The following is a 22,428-nucleotide window of genomic DNA, read 5'->3' on the forward strand; positions in this document are numbered from 1 at the left end:
TGTGCTTCTCACACTGTTTGCGTTCCTGTGATGTAAATAATGGTTTACAGTGCGGTGGAGGAGTTGTGTGTTTACACATGAGCGCTGCTGACATGACGAGCCTCTTGTGTTCTGTGAACAAAAGGGACGCGGGTGCGTCATGCGTTTCCTTTCAATTAAACGCACACGGCACCATCAGCCTCGAGCCCGTGGATTCACCTCGTCTTTAATTAATGTCTTGCTCATCAGTCCTGCACCAGCATGCATGAAGTCACCACTGCTTCCCAGTAGTTTGGAAACTAAACTCACTGACAAAAGCAAAACTTCATTTAGAATAAAAAGAAAAGTTTTATGGTCTATCATTTAAAAGTTTGTAGTCAGTTAGATTATTATTAGCAGTAGTATTAATTTTAAAGAAGTCCCTTCTGCTCACCAAGGCTGCATTTAATTGATTAAAAGTACAGTAAAAACTGTAATATTGAGAAATATTATTACAATTTAAAATAATTGTTGTCTATTTGAATATATTTTAACATGGAATTTATTTCTGTGATGTAAAACTGAAATTTTAGCATCATTATACCAGTCACATGATACTTCAGAAATCATTCTAATATGCTGATTTGCTGCTGAAATAGAAATCTTATGCAACACGTCATTTAATTTAATATGTCCTCATATGTGCAATATGTGCTTTCACATTTAAATTTTCCCTTAAAAACTAATTAGTAATTTATTCATAAAACATTATTAGTGTATTTTGTTATTAATTAAATTATAATAAATTATAAACAATTATAATTATAATAATTTGTATAATAATTTTATAACAATAATTTATAATAATTTAAAACATAATTTAAAAAAAATTATAATAAATTTGCTGCTGAAATAGAAATCTTATGCAACATTATATCTCATTAAATTATTCAATTTGATGTGTCCTTGCTTATTAAAAGTACTTTTCCCTTAAAAATAACCAAATTATTAATTAATTTAATTATGTATAAAACTTAGTGTATTCTATAATTAAATTATAATAAATATAATTTATAAATCAATATTAATATAAATAATTGTATTATAATTATTATAATATTTCTATAATAATAATTTATAATATAATAATTCTAACAATGTATAACAAAAATAATTATAATAAATTTGCTGTTGAAACAGAAATCTTGGGTCATTAAATTATTCAATTATATGTCAATAAAATTGTTATTTTAAATTAATTTATTCATAAAACAATAAGTGCATCTTATAATTAATCAAATTATAATAATTATAATTAAATTATTATAATTATAATAATAATTAAATTATAATAAGTATACAATATTATTAACATATCAAATTATAATAATATTTAAATAACTATACTAATTACACTCTAAAAATAATTAATAATTAATTAAATAAATAAATTTAACTTTATATTTTTATATTTTATATCATATTGAAATTCGGTCCATACTTTAAGATGAATAATACAATCAGTACTGATCAGACTGTAGGAACATCAAAAATGGCAAAAATAATCCCAGACTTCTATTCAAGGAGGGACCTGAGCCTTATCTAGAAATTTAAGCGATGTCTTTTGACTTGAGTCCTAGTAACCTACTAGGAACACATTAGCAATCACCCAGAACATCCTAGCAATCGCTTACTAATCCACTAACAACCATTCAGAACACTACAGGAACAACATATCATTGGTCTGGACAGCAACAGATCTTGCGCTAATTCTTAAGTGTTTTTTGCCACAGAGTGACTGAAAGCGTCTCAAGCGAGCACTGCTCCTGAAGGTGAGGATGTGAGTGCATCTCTAACAGCTGTTGTGTGTGTGTGCTTGCGTACGTAAGTGTCTGTCACGCCCGAATAGTAAACTCAACAGCATTTGCTTGAGAATACATCACTTGTCACTTTACACAAACACACATTCACACTCCAAGGAATTCCTTCCTGTTTAAACATCAAGTCTTGCAACATATGACCAAAACACAATGTGCAAATATCTTCCAAAACAACTAAAACGATCGTCACTAATCCATCACAAACTGAGTTACAAGCTTAGGGATAAGGGTTTGTTCATATCAATCACACTACGTATTAAAGAGCAGGTGATGTCTCTGTTCCTTCATGAAAAAAAAAAAAACATTTTTGGTAAATTTTTATCATGAATTATCAAAATTTTCATTATGTCACATTTTCATCAGGCAATTTTGGTAAAATATGGAACTACATTGTTGCTATAATGATTTTATTATTTATCAAATAAAAAATAACATGTATGGAAGCCATTTCTGTGAATGAATGAAAAAAAAAAAAAAAAAAAAAAACTTCTCACATTGACTTTTTTTTTTTCATATAAATAATAAGACATAAATTCCCAAGTTATAAAGTCAGAATTGCGAGATACAAACAAAAGTTAAAAGTCAGAATTCTGACTTTATTTCTTGCAATTTAAATTTTTTTTTCTCTGAATTGTGATATAAACGTACAATTTCAAGAAATAAAGTCAGAATTGCGACTTTTTTCCTCACAAATGCAAGTTTATATCTTGTAATTCTGACTTTATAACTTGCAATTGCGAGTTTATATCTCATAATTCTGAAAAAAAAAAAAGTCACAATTGTGAGATACAAACTGAGTTTATATCACGCAATTCCGACGTTATAACTTACAATAGCAAGTTTATATCTCACAATTCTGAGAAAAGGTCAGAATCGTGAGAAAAAAGTCAGAATTGCGAGTTATAAACTCGCAACTGCTAAGGTTTAAAAAAAAAAAAAAAAAAAAAAAAAAAAAAAAAAAAGAATTATGAGAAAAAAGCCAGAAATTTGAGATACAAACTGGCATTTGAGAAAAAAAGCCAAGTCAAGTCTCAACTCTGACATTATTTCTTGCAGTTCTGATTTTTTTTCTCCAAACTGCAATATACTGTAAATTATAATTTCAAGAAATAAAGTCAGAGTTGCAACTTTTGACATTTTTTCCCTCACAAAAAAGTTTATATCTTGATTCTTATTTTATTACTTGCAATTGCGAGTTTACATCTCATAATTAAGAAAAAAAAAAAAAGTTAGAATCGTGAAAAAAAAAGTCAGAATTGCACGAAAAAAAAAGTCAACTGCGAGATACAAACTCGTCAGAATTCTGAGATTATATTATGCAATTGAGAAACAAAAAAAAAAAAAAAAAAAATCTAAGATACGTCGCTGCAATTACCTTCTTTAATTTTTTTTATTCAGTTGCGGAAAATCAAAAATGAAAATCATCTAATTTTACAATTTAAATATGCATTTTATCTCACATTTTTAAGTCACTTGCCTTGTGCAAGCACAACTTGCCTTGCCTTACAGCATTACAGAATAAGCACTAGTAGCACTACAGTTTAGAACTATAATAATAATAATAATAATAATAATAATAATAATAATAGAACAGGGTTGGACAGCTCCGCTGGTTGTCACCTCTATCACTTTAGGCCAAAAGCTCATGGGAGCGTATCAAAACAAATAAAGCTCTCAGTCCACAGCTTTAAGACGTCTGTGCGGGTGAATGAAAGACAAACACTCCATCTGACAAAGTACTGAGTGATGACGTCTGAATTTCAGCAGGTGCTGTGGTGCTCATGAGACGGGGGCAATTAAAAAGGCTGATGTGAAAGTAGAAGCAGATGCTTCTGCTGCTTCTGGAACGCGGCGACGGCTTTGGAGCGCAGAAGCCCAAGTCTCTCACTCCCCACGTCATCGGCCGTCCTGCCTGCGTCAGTCCGAGTCTAGGCATCCTGGCTGCTCCCAATAATTCCCTCACACGTTCCCTCTCTCTCCGTCTGCGGCCTGCTACGCGTGCCCTTCTGCTGAGAGGGAGGGGTGGAATAATCTGTCCTCGCACGGCAGCGCTACAGAAACAAAGAGCTGCGGGAGCCGACTGAAATGACTAGGATTGGTGCGCTTTGATAGGCCTTTCATACTCTGCCAGGGTCAATTTAAAAAAATCTGATTTTCATGCTAAGCATGCAATAATGTACCAAAGGTGGACTGAAAGATCGTAATGAGCCATGACATTCAGATATGATGAAAGTGCCAATACTTCCTACCAGAGACCATGTATTGTATTGTATTGTATTATATTGTATTTTATATATATACATATACATATATATATATATATATATATATATATATACACATACATATACACACACACACATTATTTACAATGTACATACAATTATGTATACTTTAAATATATATTATATATATTAAAAAAAGATTCAATTTTATGACCAATTTACATTTAATTTTTTATACTTTTTAAATATTTATTTTATTATTATAGTGTTTTATTATTACTCACATCATATATTACATCATATTACATATATATATCATATCATATATCTCGTAGTAGGCCATGGATATGATGAAAATGCAAATAAATCATACCAGCTATTATTACTTTAGTAATAATAGTATATATTTTTTTTAATAGTATATTTTAAACAAATATATTTTAGATATTAAAATATAAAATAAATAAAAATATAAAAAATATATATACACACACACACATATTTATATACATATACACACACACATATACATACATATATATATATATATATATATATATATATACACACACACACACACATATACACATACATACCCACAATATTTTTACACACACACCACATTACATTTGTTTTAAAAAAATAAATAAATAACTTCATACCAGCAAGTAAACTTACTTTACTGCCAAAACCAACATCAGCACATTTAAAATGATTTTAATACACTGTAAATATTAAATAGATAATAAATCATAAAAAACAAATATTAAATATTTTAATGATTAAATATATTTAAATAAATCTAAATTATTAATTTTATTTATTAATTGTTATAAATATTCAATATTTAATTAAAAAAGTAACACTATTAATATTTATTCATACGTTTATTCATACTACTAAACAGACAAATATCACACCAGTGAGGAAAAATAAAAATCTCAGCGAGCTACCGAAGGTTGAAACACAGTTTGGGCATCTTTTAAATTCACTATCCTTTTCTAAAGGTGTCTCATAAAGTGCTACAAGCCCGCGGCTAATTGCAAACATATTGTTAATACGTAACATTGCATACATGTGCATTCGCCAGGCCCAGCCTGACTATTATTTCAAGCTCTGTAATGAGGTTTGGTATACGCTTGCGTCAGAAAACAGGCCGTTAAGTGTATAAAACAACTTTACAGAGCAAAGCCATGTCAGACGGGTCGGGCCACATGCCATGCGCGGCTCAGATCAAAGCTAAGCCGCAGAATATGAAATCCATTTTAGCATGCTAACCACACGGTGACAGTAAACCTCGCACCCAGTTCTCATAAACGAAGCTGTAAATCTTTTAATACTTGATTTTGGTTAGAGCACATTTATTACAACCGAATCTGGTCCTGTGGCATTCGTTACAAGAGCCGTTATTCGATGAACAGCAAATTGGTTTTCAGACACAACCGGAGTTCAAAGATGCTGGTAAAGTTTGCCTGTGAGGTGGCGATGCGTTTATAAGGAACCGTGCTGTAAATGTCACATGCTTTAACATTTTTTTCGATTGTTGACAGACTGCGCCATGTGTGCGCAAGTATTTGCTTGTCTAGAGGGATGATCTTATAATATTTTTGATAAGACAGGCATATCCATGTGCTACGTCAGTCACATTGCAAACAAAACAGTCTCTTGGCAACGTTCAATATTAAAATGTCTCGTCGGTGCCAAATATGTGATTACAAACACTCAGTCACATGACTGACTCCATAGTAACAGAGTAAATATTCAACACTACTCTACTGTGACACATTTTTTATTCTGTGTGTAATGGTGAAACTGCGTTACACTGTACAACCACAATGCAATAAAAAAAAAAATTAAATAACTGGCACACACATAGCTTGAATGACATGATCAAATAAAACTGAATAAATGTCAAATAAAGCTATGATTTAATTAACAAAAGTTAATGCAACTGGATTTAAATTGCATCTATTATTGCATTTATATACAGTACCAGTCAAAAGTTTTTGAACAGTACGATTTTTAATTTTAATCTTTTCTGCTTACCAAGCCTGCATTTATTTGATCCAAAATACAGCAAAAGCAGTAATATTGTGAAATATTTCTACTATTTTAAATAACTGTTTTCTATTTGAATATAAATATAAAAATGTAATTTTTAATAATCAAAGCTAAATTTTCAGCATCATTACTCCAGTCTTGAGTGTTACATGATCCTTCAGAAATCATTCTAATATGCTGATTTGCTGTTCAAGAACAGAAACAGGATTCTTTGATGATTTTAAAGCTTGGAATTCTATATTTTTTAATACATATATTTAGCAAGGATGCTTCAAATTGATCAAAAGAGATGATAAAGACATTTATAATGTTAATTCTTCTGAACCTTCTATTCATAAAAAAAAGCTGTTTATAATAATAATAATAATAATAATAATAATAATAATAATAATAATGTTTTTAGCAGCAAATCAGAATATTAGAATGCTTTCTAAAGGATAATGTGACTGGAATAATAATGCTACAAATTCAGCTTTGAAATCACAGGAATAAATTACATTTTAAAATATAATCAAATAGAAAACTTATTTCAAATAATAAAAATGTTTCAAAAATGTAAAAAGTTTTTGCTGTACTTTGGATCAAATAAATAGAATTTTGGTGAGCAGAAGAAAATGAATGTAAAATATATAAAAATTTGATACTGTACATAGGTCTTGTTTTTTCACATGGGTTGAAATACATCCCGTACATCTAGACAAACAACATTTTGTGCACTCCACAGGCTCACTGGCTTTATGTATTTGCGCAACGTAACATTTCACGGCAAATGTTTGCTTTTGCATTCTGAGCTAACATGCAATTAGTTGTGAAAGAGTGCAAACAGCGTGTACAATCTGTGACGGTGAAACACAAAAAGAGTGACCCGTACCATAAAACACTGGATGATACTTATGCTCAACCATCTGTGTCAGCTGACTGTCACTCCCATTATGACAAGCATGATGTGACTTTTTAATATTAGTGGGCGAAAAAAATCGTCAGTCCCTCCTTGTGTCCCGTTTATTCTGGGCTCCTTTTTTAATTAGGGCTCCGATCTGCTTTTAACGGAGCACTTTAGCCCGACAGACAGCCTACGCACGACTTCACCTCTGCTGATGCATACAAATTCACTTTCATGTCCTAATAATTCTGCTCTCTAAAGGTACAGAACGAACAGGAGAAATTAGGGGACACATTTAGCGCATGTCACGTTGTCATTTTAGGACAGGCTTTTTGAAACAGCACTTTCAGGTTAAAGACAGCAGCTTTACACAGAAAACAGGGATTCTTTTGAAATCACAAGGCAATGAATCAGCCAAAATGAGGATTCGAGCTCATGAACGGTCATGACCGGTACATACAACACTGCTGCTGTTCACTGCATCCCCCTAGTGGTCACACATGTGCAACTACCACAACACAGAGACTGGAGAGCATGTCACTGTCATATAACCCAATAAAAAGTCAAAGTTTACCATATAAATAGAACAATAAACATCTGAGGTGTTTGATTCCCATAACTGAAACAAATATTCAAGTCTCTCTTTCAATGCAAAGCAAATAAAAAGAGTTACAAAAAGATTAATTATACACCAAAATGTCATGAAAATAATTTATTAACATGCTTAACCAAGTATGAGCTGTAATATACAGTAGAGCCTTGACCTTGCAAATGTCAGTGATGAAAAACATTTCATATGGTTTGAAATGACAGCAGGTTTTAATAGGACCGATTAGCTAACTAGCCCTTGCAGATAAACACATGCTGTGGATATTTTTCCACTATTAAAACCAATTACTTCTGAGTGAAAGCCGTTTATCATGTGTGCCGGAAAATTGTTTCCCGTCACGGTGTTTGGCTTAGCATGAATGAAGCAGAGCTTTTCTGTTGCTTGCAATTACAGCATGTGTGCTCTTCAGGACTTAGACTGTAAAACAAAACTGTCTAAAACATGTATAAGTTAATGTTTTTATTAATGCAAAATTATTTAGCTACTTTACTATTAATATTATTATTAGTTACTACATTTTAATTTACCTCAAATCTAAAAATACATTTTTTAAATAAAGATATATATATATATAAGATTAAAAAAAAAAAAAAAAAAAAAAAGAAAAAAAAAAAAAAATCACAGGTTCCAAAAAATATTTGGCAGCACAACTGTTGATATTATCCAACATTGATCATTCTAATAATAAATCCGCATATTAGAATGATTTAAAAAAAAAAAAAAGGATCATGTGACACTTAAGACTGGAGTAACAGCTGATAAAATTTCATTCTAATAATATATATAGAATGATATATACACTTAAGACTATATATAAAATTTATATATATATATATATATATATATATATATATATATATATATATATATATATATATATATATATATATATATATATATATATATATATATATATATATATATATTTCTTTTTGGCATATGAACAACTAAAAAGGAAGTTATTTTTAAGTATTTTTTTAACTGGTACAGAAAGTCTGTTTTAGCTTTTAGTATGAGTTTATTTAATTAATTCCTCTGACTGATTTATTGAATTCATCCATTAAGGATGCATGATACTGATTCAAACGGATAACCTGAGTATTTTTTAATTATTTCATTAAAAAAAAAAAAAAAAAAAAAAAAAAAAAAATAGAATTGTCAAGTCACTTCTGATTTACAGAATCACAAATGACTCTTATAAGCTGGTTCTTTTAATGAATCAAATAAAAAATAAAAATAAGTCTAAGTTGTTGCTGAATTATGTCTGATTAAATGTCTGTTTATCACAATGTGTTAACGATAAGCATTCACTATTTATTACTGCAAATGCAGTTTATTGTTTTAATTAATGGAAAAATACAGATTTAAACCTGTGAGTGCTTTTGAATGGCTTAGTAAAAGAACCTGTTCACTCTAAAAGCAGTTTTAGCAGGGCGAAGAGTGATTCACAAACAAATGACTCTTATGAGCTGGTTCTTTTAATGAATCAAATTAAAGCTGTTACTGAATTAATTTGTTATGTTTAATCATAATGTGTTGTTAACTACAAACATTCACAAAATAGAATTTGTTGTAATAAATAGTATATTAATTTAGGACCCTGTTCACTCTAAAAGCAGTTTCAGCATGGTCAAGATTGATTCACAAACAAATGACTCTCATGAGCTGGTTCTTTTAATGAATCAATTTAAAACAACTCTGTCAAAATTGTTAGTGAATTATGTCTGATTAAATTTCTGTTTATCACAATGTGTTGTTAACGATGAACATGCACCATATGAAATTTGTTGTAATAAATAGTACCTCTTCCTGTCTAAACCTTCAGGATATAGACAGGAATAAAAATTTAAAATTTGGTGTAAGTGCTACTAAAGTGGAAATTTATGGCTCAGTGTAGGAGAAATGTTGTGGAATCTGTTGTAATAAATAGCATTTTAATTAACAGAAAAATACAGATTTATACCCGTGAGTGTTCTTGAATGATTCATTAAAAGAACCCGTTCATTCTAAAAGCAGTTTCACAATGGTCAAGATTGATTCACAAACAAACGACTCTCATGAGCTGGTTCTTTAAATGAATCTAAAAGACTCAGAGTGGGCAGAGTGGTTAGTTAAGTAATGTATAAATCATAAATTGATTTACTGTTTATAGTGTAAATGCGAAACATTCACAAACAGAAATTTTATTGTAAAACAAAATATTTCAACTAAGGAAAACACTAAAATATAATGCAAAAAAATACCACTGATTTAGTTTATATGTATTTAGGACCAATTACGATCTGTTTTTGCAGCTGTTCTGTTGCTAAAACAGAACTCTAGGAAACACTGGTGTTTCTGATGGCTAAAAACCTCGCTCAAGGCAACAAAAACAAACCACAAAACCTTTCTATTATGATTCGTTGGAGGAGGACGCGGTACTGCCTCACACATACTTAGCAGATAGTAAATACTGGCTGTGAGGGAGTTTTCCCCTCGCTCCGTTTCTGTGTTTGTGCAGAGAGTGCGCTGATGACATCACCACGGGCAGATCGATTCCTAAATGCATTTACGGCCCCCTTCCAGTTGGCCGTGGCCGTGCCATTAAAGTGCACCGAGTGTGCCGCGCTATTAGGACCTCGGGCTAAAGAACACAAGCACGAGGGCTTCGCGGAAAACGCGGTTGCCTAGGAAATAAATGCCAAGGATGTCATCCGCGGGGCGAAAATAAATACATAAACACAACCCTGGAGATGCATCTCAAGATGCACATTGGAGCTCAAGTAATAGCAAATAAAGGCTGCGCGTCGTGCGCTCGGCGCTGACGCGAGGAATGCTAATGAGGCAGACTATCAAGCGAGAAGACATGAATGATGGGGGCAGGATACATTCAGTCCACCAGCAATGGGAGCTGGGATACGGCGCTGGATGCAGCTGTCCACTTTCATATTGAAATGAAGCAGGTTGGAGAGTGAGCGCTCAAAGGAGACCATCACGCTCTCTCCCGGCCATGTGAAAGAGATAAAATTGCCCGCTTTCTTTATATCACCTTTGCGGCGGCTTAACTCGGGCTAAATGAACTGAACCCTTACCCATTAGAGACCAGCCGCTTTTTAATATTGCTCTCACTCGAACGAGACGAGCACAGACTAGTCATCCGTTATCTGAAACATGAGCTCTGAACTCTTTCCGTATCAGGAAATGATCTGCCAGTGTTTCGGACAATGGTGTTTATGAGCTGTGCATGATTGATTGAGTTTATCCATCACCAATTAATCAATTTCAGCACAAGTGCGTTCAGTCATCCAAAGCAACCTCAACTGGCTCAACTTCATCAGTGTTTCTCTATAAATGCAGAATAAGCTCACTGTAAACACAGTGATAGTGTGTTCAAGTACAACATGACAACATGGTATCATCGTATCATAATCATGAGTGCTCTTTAGAAAAGCATGCACTGGATTCAAATGACTTTTTCAGTCCAAAATCAACAAGCAGAGGCGTAATGGAGTTTATATACATGCTGTATTATTATTATCAGTAACACAACTCTAACAGCAAATGAATAAAAAAAAGCCTAAATGAACTAAAATGCAACAGACTGAAAATGTGTTGACAGGAAAATGTCAATATTCACACTTATTTTAAAAAAATTATAATTAAAAAGTAGGCTTTTCTCCTTTGTTTGAAGTTGAGTTAAATAAATACTGGTTAAACAGTTACGTGAACAATATATGTTACTTCTTGTCAATTTTAACAGAAAATAACTTAAAGAAAAATTAATGTAGTTAAAATGGAAGACTGGCATATATAAATATATTTTTTTTTAAATATACACTACAGTTTACATATAGACTACCATTTGACTTGTAAGATTTTTAATGTTTTGATTTTTAATCTTTTCTGTCCACCAAGGTTGCATTTATTTGATTAAAACAGGGTTCGTACAGATACTGTCAAATGAAATGTCAGGACTTAAGGACTTTTCAATAGAGATCAGCCGAAATATCGACTTACCGATATTTAAGCTTTGTACCATAATCGGATATTGGTTTTGTAATATCGGATTCACCGATAAACGCGCCATCTTGTGGGTGTTTTGAGAATTACCGGCAGGATCGCCATATTAGCGGTCTGAGGGGAGACGACACAACAACAACGGCATGCATAGGTAAAGCACTTGCTTAGCTGTAATTAGTAAATTTTATTTAACATAACAGCCATTAATGCACATATTAGATGCGTTACATAAATGCCTGATGTAGCTAGTTTATGCAGCTTTGGATCGAAAAAATAGACAAACTCACAGAGTCATGTAAGATAATCCGTCCTAATAAACACATACATTAGTCTGAATTAAATAATATACAGCCAAGAATGAGCACATGTTGGAAATGAAAGTGCTGAATTTAATTCTCTCTGTGTTGTCTATATGCTCATCATTAGTCTTGTGAAGTCGGAGTCGGCTAAAATAATCCGTCAAGTCCTGTCCCAATAAAGTCTTAACTTTGCCTGAATGAATGTGCGCATGTTGGAAATAAAAGCGCTTAATTTAATTCTCTCTGTTGTGTACATCATTAATCTTGTGAAGTCGCTTTCATTTTGCTGTTCACTCACCGGGTTGATGCTCAGGAAATGTTCCAGCACGGCCACCACATGTAACTTTTAAGAAGATCCACTTGTTTAAAACACCCTAAATTATATTAACATTTACTATATACCCATTATTTCGCTAATACACATCTAAAAATATACAACTCTATGGAAATTATTTATTTATTATCCCACGAGTGATCGCAGTTTGAGTATAGTTCTGTGTAAACAGTGCTTTGTCAGAATCTAGAAAATATTAGTGATTCTGATATAACATACCAATTTAGAAATGCAATAAAATACAATGTTTTGTTTGCTATATTCCAATATTTCAGAGAATATTATATATGTTGATGTGACTCCTGTCCTTTATTTATTTTCTCCATTGGAAAACATTAGACATTCTACATTTGTTTTGCTTAGTGTTGCAGCTGAAGCATTTTATAAATAAAAAAAAAAATCATAAAAAGATTTTACTGTTGTTATATGAAGATTAAGGAGGAAAAATCGAAGTGAAGTATGGACTCAGTCATTTATTTACTTTATAACCGTAAATAAATATCGGTTCTGCATATCGGTTATCGGGCACATAAATGTAAATAATCTGTATCAGTATCGGTTATAAAAAAAAAAAAAAAATCAGTTTCGGTCTATCACTACTTTTCAAGCACTACTTTTTGGATTTTCATGGACTTCAATCAAAGATCTCACTTATGTCTTCTATTTCAAATGAAATATACATAAAAATCCAAATAAAAAAAATCAGAAAAAAAGATTTGTGTGATTGCAAAGTCCCAATCTAAATCAAATGATTCGCGATCCATGCTACAAAGATCCAATCTAAAGCAGCTCTTTTTTTTTTTTCTTTACACAACTGACTTTTAAAAAAAAAAAATGCAATTATTATCTGTGATAAATGCTATTGTACCCAGATTATTCCTTTTGTGTTTAAAAAGAAATCAATACAAATCTACTATCAGTATTATACTGCAGTTATTATTCTCTCTCGTTCTCTCTCTTTGCTCGATCAATCAGTGTGGACATCTCTATTTCTTATCCTCCTTTCTATGAAATGTGAGCAGAGAAACAGCAGCAGCAAGAAACCCGTGGAGAGCATTCACAATCGCTCTGTCAATCCCGATATACACAAAACGTACTGTGAATATTCAGCCGACACAACAGGCAACGTCCATATCGCTGTTTGTCTGGGAAAGCCGTCAACATGATTTATTGGCCATCGGAAAACAAATCAAACAGAGACACATGCTAAACTGAAATAGACCTCACTCAAACATTACACCTACCCAGAGACAGTGCGTTTCTCCACAAACTGACAGACAGTGAGTAGTGTTCAAACTAACTAGATTTTTACATTTTCTGAAGGAAAAGTCTGTGCAAAACTCACTGTCATAATGCTTAGGCAATTGCACTGTTATGGCAAGACTTCTTACCCATCCACCACAAATCTCCATGAAACTTTTGAAAGAAACAAAATGCACTGAATTGATCAAAAGTGACAGTTAAGACAAATAAAATATTGCAGAAGACTTTTTATAGTTTTTATAATCTTAAATTGTAATAGCAATAATAATAATAATAATAATAATAATAATAATAATAATAATAATAATAATAATAATAATAATAATAATAATAAGTCAGCTTTGCATTACAGGAATACATTTCAAAATATATTTAAGCAGAAAACAGCTACATGTACATTGTATTTACACTAAGAGTATAATATAATTATAAATATAAAAATATTCAAATAAAAAAATTAATAAATATTATATAAATGTAAATTCAGCTTTGCATCACAATAAATTTCAAAATATATTTAAGTAGAAAAAAGCTATTTTTTATTGTAATTATAATCTTATAATATATATTGATAATACATATAAAATATTCAAACACAAGAGTAATCTTACATTGTAAAAATTTTAATTTCAAAATATATTCTAGTAGGAAATGGTAATTAATAACATTATAATAAAATAATACATATATGTGTGAAAAAAAATGCAGAGAAAACACTCAAATAAAAAAGTAATTATAAACTGTAATAATAATAATTATAATATTATAAATGAAAATTCAGCTTTGTGTTACAGGAATAAATTTCAACATTTAAGTACAAAATAGCTATTAAATTGTAATCATAATAATAGTATCATATAATTATAATACATAAATTCAAATAAAAAAAACAGTAATCTTAAATTGTAATAATAATTATAATAATATAAATTAAAATTCAGCCTTGTATTACAGGAATAAAAAATATATTTAAGTAGAAAATAAATATTTTAAATTGTAATAATAACAATAGCATAATATAATACATATAAAAATATTCATATAAAAAACAGTAATCTTAAATTGTAATAACAATTATAATATTACAAATGAAAATTCAGCTTTACATCACAATAAATTTCAAAATACATTTAAGTGAAAAAACACTTATTTTAAAATGTTATTATAATATATAATTATAATACATATAACAAATATTAAATTAGAAAACAGTAATCTTAACCTGTAAAAATAATAATTATAATATTATAAAAAAAATAAGCTTTGCATTACAGGAATAAACTTCAAAATATATTTAAGCAGAAAGTAGCTATTTTAAACTGTTATATAATATTATTATTATATAATACATAATAACATTCAAATAAAAACAGTCATCTTAAATTGTAATTATTATTATAATAATATTACAAATAATACTACAAATGTAAAAATAGCTTTGCACCTCAGGAATAAATTTCTAAAGATATTTAGGTAGTAAACTGTAATTATAATAATAATAATAATAATAATAATATAATAAATAATTAATTTGAGACAAAATATTCAAATAGAAAACAGTAAACTGTAGTAATAATAATAATAATAATAATAATAATAATAATAATAATAATAATAATAATAATAATAATAATAATAATAATAATAGTAGTAATTAAAATTTGCCATCACAGGAATAAAGTTTATTTTAAAACATATACAAATAGAAAACAGTCATTTTAAATTGTAATAATAATAATAATAATAATAATAATAATAATAATAATAATAATAATAAAAATAAATGAAAATGTAGTTTTGCCATTGTAGGAATAAATTACATTTTAAAATTTATTCAGATAAAACAAAAAATAACAATTGTAATAATATTTCACAATATTACTATTTTTACTGTATTTATCAAATAAATGCAGTTTTGGTGTGCATAAGGGACTTTTTCAAAAACTAAACTAAACTAAATAAATAAATCAGCTTTTCCACCTAATTTATCATCCACCGGGAAAAATCTTCAGCCCAGGTCATCAATACAGACAAAATGTAATACTGAGGGTTAGAGGTTTTGGGGGAAAAAAATAAAAATAATAGTGTCTACAAACTAGCCAGAACATGTCTCAAGTGTGCACACTAGTAGTGCATCAACACTGGACACATCCTGTGATCTGGGACTCGCATGGGCAAAACAGCAATAGAGATGTTGACTTGCACTAATGAAATATCTGTAGAATGTGTGAATGAGAAATGGACAAACAAAAGCCTGACTAATTCTTCTAGACTCTAACAATGGCAATCCATTTATTCAACTAGATTTGTGTCAACATTTGGCTTTCTCCAATTAAACGCAGGCGATTTGTGTTACTAATTGTCAGGCTCAGCCTTTGAAGTGCTTTAAAACACCATTTCATGAGAAAGTCAGCTGAACGCGCCAGGAGCCAGATGTCTCGTGCAATGACTACACGCCATGTGTGGCGTCTTTTCACGCCAGGCCTGAGTCATCCCGGAGATGCCAACCAAATGTCTTTCATGTGGTCTTCGCTGGCAAAGTGCTTTAGTTTGAGGGAAAATACACAACATAACACTGTGCAGCCTATCGGTGAGAAAGCGTGAGCTGGTTTGTGTTGTAGTCAGCGCTTGAGGGTTTTATGAGCGATCATGGATGGGATAATATCAGTCGATGGTTGTAAAATAATGGGAGCGCGGCCCAGTCTGTTTGTGTACGGCGTGTGTGGGTAATTTTCCCTGTTTGCAAAGTCACCTGCGAACACAGCAGACGGTAACTTCTGCTTTCTGATGTCAGACCCATTAAAGTGATGAAACATGCCAGGAAAGACATTAATACTGTTACAAAAGATTTATATTTCAAATAAATGCTGTTCTTTTGAACTTTGATTCCACAAAAACAAAACACTAAATTGCTACTAATCAGAAATGTTTCTTGAGCAGCAAATCAGCATATTAGAATGATTTCTGAAGAATCATGTGACGCTAAACACTGGAGTGATGATGCTGAAAATTCAGCTTTGCATCCCAGAAATAAATTACATTTTATAACACATTCATACAGAAAGCGGTTATTTTAAATTGTAACAATATTTCACAATTTTACTGTTTTTACTGTATTTTGATCAAATAAATGAAGGCTGGGTGAGCACAAAGAGACTAACTTATTTCAAAAACATTAAAACAAAAATTTGTTTTGCATTCACTCTCAAAGGCATTTTTTTTTTTTTTTTTTTTTTTTTTTTCAAACTGAGTCTTCTGACGTGAAATATCAGGTAAATTTAATACAAAAGATAAAACACTTCAGCTCAGGTGTGTACCAGAGGGAAGCTGCACCAGGAACAATAATGCTCTGGGAGATAAAGCGGTAATAAACTACAGCAGCGCAAATACGACCTCCAAATTAGAGCAAAGGGGAAACCGGCGCCTCTCTCAGGAGACGCACTCCTTTAAAGGCCGAGTTAAACATCAAACGCTATCTTCTGCAGTATCGAAAGACGCATGACAGTTTCAAAGGGCCGCAGCGTGTATGATTGATTCTCTGATCTGGTGCTCAAACCGCATCACATGCTAACAGATGTAGAACAGAGTTGTTTTTCATTCTATGCGAGTGGGAAGTTCAAAGCTCGTTTTAAAGGAACGGTTCACCCAAAGACGGAAATTTGCTGAATATGTACTCAAACATGGGCCATCCGAGATGTAGATGAGTTTGTTTCTTCATCAGACATGGAGTAATGTAGCATTACATCACTTGCTCACCAATGGATCCTCTGTAGTGAATGGGTGCCGTCAGAATGAGAGTCCAAACAGCTGATAAAAACATCACAATAATCCACAAGTAATCCACACCACTCCAGTCCATCAATTAACATTTCGTGAAGCGAAAAGCTGTGTTTATGACAAACATCAGATGTTTTTAAACTTAAAATTGTTGCTTCCAGCTTCTCTATCCATTATACTGTTTAAAAAAAAAAAAATCACGTAGTTTGAATAAGTAGAGAAACGTGTACAGATCAAGCACCGTTTCTAAGTGAAAACAGTCCAAAACAGCTCTACGGAATGGACTTTTCCACTGAAGGAAGTGTTTTTATGGATCGTTATAATCCCAGTTTAAGGTTAAAATGCCTCAATGAATTCTCAAGACATCAATTGATGAATTGGAGTGGTGTGGATTGCTTGTGGATGTTTTTATCAGCTGTTTTGAGACTCATTCTGACAGTACCCATTCACTGCAGAGCATCCATTGGCGAGCAAGTGATGCAATGCCACATTTCTTCAAATTTTTACCAATGAAGAAACAAACTCTGAAGACAAGAAGCTGAGAAAATGCTCAGAAGGAGAGGTATTGTCAGACACAAACAAAGAAAATACCACAACAATCATCTCTTGTCAGTTTGCAGATTGCATTATTTGCATGTAACACCACCGCACTGACCTGAGCGGGCGAGATACGGAAAGCCTCTCCAGGTAGCACATCTGTGAATAAAACAAAGCCGTCTCTTACGCAATTAAAGCCGAGGACACAGAAATTATGCCGAACGGCTCGCGCAAGACGTCGACTGAGAATTAACACGCTTGAAACAAAGGGAAGCTGAATGCATATGAATTAGAAAGGCTTGAACTGAAGCTGCCGTTGGTCTCTCAGGCAATAAAGGCACGATTTTTCACAAATGGATGGTGATTAATACAGGAACAGCAGGTCCCATGACACCACCACAACAGAATCAACACTCATAGTACAGTACGATCTCTTCCCGCTCTCTGAGATGCAGGTACATCGGTGCTGATTTAACAAGGCGTGCAGTTGAATCAACTACACAACTCTGGATATGATGACTGGATAAAGGTTAAATGTTTGATCAAACACTGTGAAAGAGTAATAAAAGTTAATGCAACAAAGACACTAACAGGATCAAAAATGTGTGACTAAAGCCCTGAGGCTAACAATGTGTGAGATTAAAGACCCCATGAAATCAAAATTTTACTATGAGTATGTTAGCCTTAAGGTGCTCTAAATCAATGACAAAATTTGCATTTCCAAGATAAAAGCATTCTAAACTTCTAAAAAGTCAACATGGATCAACGATTTTGATGACATTACCCCGCACTTCAGCTTCTCAAAGTTCTGTCCAATCAAATGTTCTCTAGAATCCAAAGAGTCCGGCCCCCTACACTATAAATATACCTTGAGGCTGTGGCTGAAATCGGTCACTTGTTCAAAGAATTAGTATTGTCTGTCTGGTGAATGGTACGTAGTGCACTATATAGGGCATATGGAACGATTCAGACAGTTTAAATATGCTCTCATTTGGCAAAAGAAGACTGGTTACGCATTGTGCCACACAAACTGCCGCAGCATGCACAGTCTGCTCTGATCCAGAGAACACAATGCAGTGCATCATATCCGCGAATCAGCGCAGACCACATATCGGACCCACTTGAATTCTACACAGAGTAACACCGTGTTTCAAAGCACTTCGGTGGACCTTTAAAGGTGGGTACACAACAGGGCTCTATGCTTACTTTTCTTTTTGTGCTCCTAAAAAACACCTGGAGCACGTTCTGATCAATATTAAAAAATTCAGATAAAAAAAAACGTTTTCCTATTACATGATGATATCTGACTCCTAAAGTGATATTTTTTTACCTTTGTAATGGCATTTTTTAAAATGTTTTAAAAGTAGGTCAACAGAATAAGATCAAGTAGAATAAGATGAATAACTTAGCAATCATTTAAAATCAGTATTGACAAAATTAATGTGTACTACAGACGTGGCATAGAAGAACACAAAAGTGGCTTGTAGGTATTTTTTCAGACGAGAATAAACTCATGTTGAGATACTGAATGATTTAAATAACTGAAATTACACTTTAAAAATTAAACCAAAACGTCCAGTAGGTGGCGGCAAGTGACTGATTTTAATCACCGAATCATTCATTCAATCGATTCGCTCAAACGGCTGATTCATGCATGGGTAATTGAACCACTGACTCACTAGATTTGTTTATAAAAAAAAAAAAAAAGCATGTTCATTCACAAATGAAACACCGCTGTGTTTGCTTGGAGATGTGCAGCAGCTTAACTGAAACTTTGTTTGAAACTATTTTTGTTCACAAAATACAGCAAAATCAGCCCAACAAAAAAAAGAAAAAATGTTATATAACCACACTTTTATTGAAAGTAACAATAAAATTGGACTGAAAATATATTAATATTACATATCAACATTATTTTTATCCAATTCTACTAATTATCTGAATATATAATTTGCACCAGCCAAAATTTTGGTGCATCGTTATTTATGTTAATTAATATTCAGTTATTGACACTCTGACACTGTGTGAGAGATGAAGGATGTGTGTAACTATGGCAATGAGACAAGAGAAAGCCGCCATCAAAGCAACAGTGATTCAGAAAACCGTAAGGTGTGCTGGGTTCTCCAAAAATAGATGTGGGAGTGTGAATTGCAAGTATGTGTATATAATACATAATATATATATAATATAAATAAAACGAAAATTGCACAATGTCCAGTCCCTTACCAGGTGTGTGCCACTGTAAAGCGCCGCTGCTTGTGGATGTTGTTATTAAGCAGCATGCGACGGAGCAGCCTGGGAGAGTTGCGTGGGGACAGGGTGGTCGGAGACAACCTGGGAGACATTGAGGACGGGGATCTCCGGCCCCTGGGGTGGCGGGGACGCTCTTGCTGCAGCAGGTTCTCTCTCAGGATGCGCACCAGGTCCTCGTTCAAACCCACATGGTCCCCGTGGTGGAGCTGTTTCGGCGGGACCGCCAACGTGTCCTGGCTGCCTCCTGGCTGAGCCATTTCCGTCAATTTCTTGCCGTTCGTATCAGTTAAAATAAAGTTGCAAAACTCAGAAGTTGACAATAGTACACAAGCATCTCTAAGTCATTCCTCCATCAAAGTCAAGGCATTTGTTCATATGGCAAAATCCAGTCAGCGCTCCGGCGCGGTTAGAGAGACTGCGCGTTCTCTGCGCGTCTGCAGGGGGTGAGAGCGAGTGTGCGAGGGAGGGAGGGGAGTGTGCTGTGTGCACATGGAAAGGAGGAGATTCACCCGTCTGTGTACCAACACACAACACTGAGAACACATTATGCTGGTTATTGAATAAACCGGCCTCTCCCAGCAGCAGACGAGGGCCAGCCATTGTAAATACATCAGAGGAGGTGTACCACAGACAGGGCAGCAGGGGCAATTTCATCCGCACTTCTCATTTATCCGTCCCGCCCGCCTGTCTGCGGGCTAGAAAATGAATAGAATAATGTGCAGTCTTTATGTGACGGATGCTTTGTGTAATCATGTGCACCTCAAAGTGAAAGGCATCACAAATAATGTGCCATGTGCATCAGTGTTATCATGCTGTATATAAATGAAAGGAGGAAGACAGACAATGAGATCCAATGATTGGCATCATCAGTTCAAATTTAAAAAATGTTTGTATTAAAGCAAATATAGAAAACTGATAGCTCTGGCTCTGCAATTTTATTCAATGAGTGACAGATTATGTGTGACCCTGGACCACAAAACCAGTCATAATTTGCACTGGTATATTTGTAGCTTTAGCCAAAAATACATTGTATGCGTCAAACTTATTGATTTTTCTTTTATGCCAAAAATCATGAGTATGTTAAGTGAAGATCATGTTCCATGAAGATATTTTGTAAATTTCCTACCGTAAATGCATCAAAAATTAATTTTTGATTAATAACATGCATTGCTAAGAATTTCATTTGGACAACTTTAAGGGCGGTTTTCTCAAATTTTTTTTTTTTTTTTCCAACCTCCAAATCCAGATTTTTAAATAGTTGTATCTTTGCAAAATATTGTCCTATCCTAACAAACCATCCATCAAGGGAAAGCTTATTTATTCAGCTTTCAGATGATGTATAAATTTCAATTAAAAAAAAAAAAAAAAAAGACACTTCTGACTGGTTTTGTGGTCCAGGGTCACATATATACACTCAGAATGAAAGTTGCTACAGAACATTAAAACAAAGCATGAAGTATTTTACTTAGAGGAAGAACTGTTTATTGTGATTAGTATTTTTATTAGTGAGTCTAAACATTTACTAAAATCAAGTCAATTTCCTTTCCTTTTTCAGCCGTTAATATGTTTTTAAGATACTGAAAAAAGCACAAATGTCAGGGCATGTCAAAACTTCTCCTGGGCCCCAAAACACCCTCAGACCCCAGAGGGTTAAATTGCCTGCTTGGAGCATTGGTATATACTGCCTAATATATAAATAAAAAAAATAATAATAATTAAAAAAAAAAAAGAAAAAAAGAACTGTATTTAGTTACTTAATTCTATAATTATGTAAACAAATAGAATATGTGTTACTTTAGCATCACTGATATATTATTTTACTTTACTTTATTTTGAACTCAATTTTATTTGTAGATTTCCTGCTTTCTTGGTAATTATAGTTAACGTCTTAGTATTTGTGTTTTTACAATTTTTATTAGTTTAGAGCTGCATTTTAATTTAGTTTTTCATTTCAGTCATTTCTATTTATTAATCTGGTTTTAGTAGTACTTCAGTATTTTGTTAAACTAAACAATATAAAATGTTGCAACTAGTTAAAAATAAATAACGTGACTTTTTATTGGTAACACTTCACACAGGGTTCGTACAGATACTGTAAAAGAAATTCCAGGACTTAAGGACATTTCAACCACTACTTTTTTTTATAAGGACTTTAATCAGAGATCTCACTTACACCTATTTCAAATTCTAAAAAAAGAGAAATAGATAAATAAAAATATATTGGTTAAAATGGCAAAAATAAAGCGAAGCATGCACGCACAAAGTAAATTATTATGTTAAAAGAATACTACACTTTTAACATAGTAAAACCAATTTTCTTAAAGGATTTGTATGTGTGTATACTTTCTT

General features: G+C 32.4%; 1 protein-coding gene across 8 annotated transcripts in view; it reads right to left on the minus strand.

The window, feature by feature from the left end:
- LOC127171578 (cAMP-specific 3',5'-cyclic phosphodiesterase 4D) overlaps window positions 1–22,428 on the minus strand; it is a 267,521-nt gene that overhangs the window by 108,445 nt on the left and 136,648 nt on the right. The window contains exon 1 of one of the 8 annotated variants that reach the window (XM_051120302.1): window positions 20,053–20,487. The exons of 6 other annotated variants lie outside the window; for them this stretch is intronic. In XM_051120302.1, coding sequence (XP_050976259.1) covers window positions 20,053–20,336 — 284 coding nt within the window. In that variant the 5' untranslated portion in view covers window positions 20,337–20,487. Of the gene's footprint in view, window positions 1–20,052; window positions 20,488–22,428 lie in introns of those variants that run through there. One more of the 8 variants, XM_051120307.1, reaches the window with a different exon arrangement.

This window comes from Labeo rohita, chromosome 10 (genome assembly GCF_022985175.1).
Source record: "Labeo rohita strain BAU-BD-2019 chromosome 10, IGBB_LRoh.1.0, whole genome shotgun sequence".
In the NCBI taxonomy this organism is placed as follows: Eukaryota; Metazoa; Chordata; class Actinopteri; order Cypriniformes; family Cyprinidae; genus Labeo; species Labeo rohita.